Raw genomic sequence first — 4,271 nt, forward strand, 5'->3', positions numbered from 1 at the left:
GACATCCTAATAACTTACAGGGAAAAAGACAAAGGTTCCCCAGAGAACATTCCAGTGGGACCATTCTCATGACGTCCTGAAGACTAGTACAATGAAGTCCTGAGAACATCCTAAAAAGTACCATCATGTGACATCCCTTTGACCATCAAGAAACATCTGCTTGTGGTCATTGAATGTCTCATGGATAACGTCCGACACGAATAGGAACCTTTTCATAATGTTCCCTAATGGACATCAAAATACACTGAACAAAAATATAAACGCAACATGTAAATGTTGAGAGGAAATAAAAGATCCCCGAAATTTTCCATATGCACAAAAGTTTACTTTCTCAAATTTGATGCACAAATGTGTTTACATCCCTGTTAGTGAGCATTTTCAAAGATAATCCAGTCACCTGACAGGTGTGGCATATCAAGAAGCTGATTAAACAGCATGATAATTATAAATTTGCATCTTGTGCTGGGGACAATAAAAGGCCACACTAAAATGTTCAGTTTTGTCACACAACAAAATGCCACAGATGTCTCAAGTTTTGAGGGAGGGTGCAATTGGCATGCTGACTGCAGGAATGTCCAACAGAGCTGTTGCCAGATAATTGAATGTTAATTTCTCTACCATAAGCAACCTCCAACGTAGTTTTAGAGAATTTGGATGTAGGTCCAACCGACATCACATCTGCAGACCAAGTGTATGGCGTTGTGTGGGCGAGCGGTTTGTTGATGTCAACGTTGTGAACATGGTGGTGGTGGGGTTATGGTATGGGCAGGCATAAGCTACGGACAACAAACACAATTGCATTTTATCGATGGCAATTTGAATGCACAGAGATACAGTGACGAGATCCTGAGGCCCATTGTTGTGCCAGTCATCCGCCGCCATCACCTCAAGTTTTAGCATGATAATGCACAGCCCCATGTCGCAAGGATCTGTACACAATTTCTGGACGCTGAAAATGTCCCAGTTCTTCCATGGTCTGCATACTCACCAGACATGTCACATATTGAGCATGTTTGGGATAATCAGGATCGACGTGTACGACAGCGTGTTCCAGTTCCCGCCAATATCCAGCAACTTAGCACAGCCTTTGAAGAGGAGTGGGACAACATTCCACATTCCAAAATCAACTGCCTGATCAACTCTATGCGAAGGAGATGTGTCGCACTCGATGTGGCAAATGGTGGGCACACGAGATACTGACTGGATTTCTGATCCACACCCTTACCTTTTTTTTAAGGTATCAATCAGTGCATATCTGTATTCCCAGTCATGTGAAATCCATAGATTATGGCCTAATGAATTTATTTCAATTGACTGATTTCCTTATTTGAACTGTAACTCAGTAAAATCTTTAAAATTGTTGCGTGTTATGTTTACATTTTTGTTCTGTTTACCTTATCGTAACATTATACTGCGACCAAACCGGTATCTGTACTGAACGCCCTCTTATGGTCCCGAGATTAATGTCATGTTTTACTGTTCCTACAAAGTTCTGACTATTGAACAAAGTCATCAGTGGGGTAACGTCTTGCTGAAACCCTTAAAGCAGCATTTCCCAAACTTTGACCTGGGGACCCCAAGGGGGGCACATTTTGATTTTTGCCCTAGCACTACACAGCTGATTCAAATAATCAACTAATCATCAAGCGTTAATTATTTGATTCAGCTAATTAGTGCTAGGGCAAAAAAAACTGCATGTGCACCCCTTCGGGTCCCCAGGACAGAGTTTGGCAAACGCTGCCTTAAAGGGACCTAATGGGAACGTTGCTGCATGTCCTTAGGACGTACCCTGTTTGCTGGGTTAATAGATAAATAGAGTAAATAGAATCAAATGAGTTGCTTGTCATAAACTCAATATAGATCCATCTCTATGGAGAGGTTACATGTTGACACGGAAACTACAATCCCATGTGAGCAAACACTATGATATATTTAGAGGCTAGCAGGACAAGTTATTGGAGCTGTATCCCTCTCTCAAGCAAGAAGACGTTTCATGGACACAAGTTTCTGAGCCTACACAGAATCAAATGATTCACACTTGAATTCATCACATCCATACACACTCAAGTCTTGTAAGGACTAAGAATTGCTGCATTGACCAGAGGAAGAAAACAAACAAAAGCTATGGAGAACTCAACCCAAGTCAAGTTATTTTATCTCTTTGGCTTACAAGAGACATTTAACAACAAATCGGTCTATTTTATCTTGTCTCTTATCACATACCTTCTCATCATCACTTTGAATCTGACTCTGATCATAACAATCATTCAGGAGAAAGGTCTCCATGAGCCCATGTATATATTTCTGTGTAGTCTATGTGTCAATGGATTGTATGGAACTGCTGGTTTCTACCCCAAGTTCTTACTGGACCTTCAGTCAGATGTTCAGGTGATATCTTATGGTGGATGTTTTACTCAAGCCTATGTAATATACACATCTGTCCTGTGTGAAATGTCTACTCTAACAGTGATGTCTTACGACAGGTATGTGGCAATATGCAGACCACTACTATACCATACCATTGTGACATCTTTAACTGTTAGAAAGTTACTCTTATTTGCTTGGTGTTATCCTTTATTTATAGGACTCATAGCACTTAGTTTAGCCGTCAGAATTCCTTTGTGTGGATCTCGCATTGATAAAATCTTCTGTGACATTCCGTCTATACTGAAACATGCATGTTTACCCATTACCATCAATCAGAATTTGAACAAATTTGCAATATTGGTTCATGTTTTACAGTTATTTTTAATTGTATTTTCTTACTGTCAGATTGTAAGGACTTGTGTAAAGTCAGCTAAGGGAAGGATTAAGTTCACACAGACATGTGTGCCACATTTAATAACAATGGTTATTTTCATCACAGTGACCCTGTTTGACACCTTGCAAGGGTGGATTAGTAATGTAAATATTACACTAAATATGCGTAATGCAATGGCTGTACAATTCCTTGTTATACCACCTGTGTTAAACCCTGTCATATATGGACTTAACCTCCAGCAGATTCGAAAGGCATTTTTTAGAATGTGTAATGCACATAAAATCATTGATATGAGACGTTAGTTACATTATCTTACACAACAGGGACACATCCTGATATCAGAAGTCAACAAAAATAAAGGTAAAATCAGCCAAAACTGTTGCAAGGTTAAATGGCGCCTCATTTCTTGATACCTATAGCCAGGGGCGCAACTTTGGTTTTAGAGATGAGGGGGGGTGGGGGGGGATATAATCTGGCAGGGGGTCTGGGGGTCCTCCCTACATTTATTTGGGCATCTCATGCTAATTTCCTGCATTTCTACTAGTGCTGTACCCGACCAAAAACATTCTTGGTCAACCAAGCAAAGTCTTTTCTTTCGACCGATCGATTTGTCAACATTTTTAAACATGTATTTTTCCATATATAGACACCCTATGTGCCAATTTATCTTACCATTTCTACCAATCTGCATGTCAGTTATGATTTTCATATGCACATTTTCGTGGAACAGTTTCATTTAATTTATAATAGTCTTTGTATCTCAAAATCATTGTCTGTGGTTGATCTACATTCTACAATCTTAACATAAATGAAAATGACACAAATCTAAAAGTAACTTTTATTGCCACTGCCAACTATGTAAAAATAGCCTACATAAAGTCAACACATAAACACATTGCAGCCTGCAGGCTGAAAATATCCTGATAAAAATAAATATCATATAAATCACATTGGCTATGCAAGGCCTGTCTTCAACGAACTCTAAACATTGTATCAACTATCAACTGGGTCAGGTATTTTATGACGTTTCCACTGGATCATAGAATTACATTATTCCCTTTCATGCCAAGTGATTATCAAAAGGGAAAGAGTGTAGAGGATTATTTGCACAGTGCTGATATTCTCTTATTCTTAAACAAACCTTAAGCTTTAGAAAATGACACAGACAACGACTTCTGAGTATATATAAAATATATTTAGTTATGCAATTGCAGGTAGAAGTTAATACAGAGTCACACAGGATTTGGATGGCTCATCACACTACAAAGTGTCTCAAAACAATCTCTGCTTTTTATACAAGTACGACCCCCCTCTGACGCAACGAAAAACAATACAGGTCTATCTGTTCCTGAAGTTTTATCTCCATCCCATGTCCATGACATAGCCAGACCAGCTAAAGGGAGCTAGAGGGGACCATCCTTTCTCAGAAGAACAGAATTTGCACTAAAGAAATGTCTCTACTATTGTTAAGCATATTAATTGTTAACTATTAATATTAAACAATTCAGGC

General features: G+C 38.9%; 1 protein-coding gene across 1 annotated transcript; it reads left to right on the forward strand.

Annotated features, from left to right (window-relative positions):
* Nucleotides 1-2,124: 2,124 nt before the first annotated feature.
* Nucleotides 2,125-3,063, forward strand: LOC311101564 (olfactory receptor 6N1-like; the record flags this gene model as incomplete). Its single annotated transcript, XM_084142693.1, has 1 exon — nt 2,125-3,063. The coding sequence occupies one exon, from the start codon at nt 2,125-2,127 to the stop codon at nt 3,061-3,063; it is 939 nt and encodes a 312-aa protein (XP_083998819.1).
* Nucleotides 3,064-4,271: the final 1,208 nt, after the last annotated feature.

This window comes from Coregonus lavaretus, assembly GCF_964263955.1.
Source record: "Coregonus lavaretus genome assembly, chromosome: 26".
Classification (NCBI taxonomy): domain Eukaryota; kingdom Metazoa; phylum Chordata; class Actinopteri; order Salmoniformes; family Salmonidae; genus Coregonus; species Coregonus lavaretus.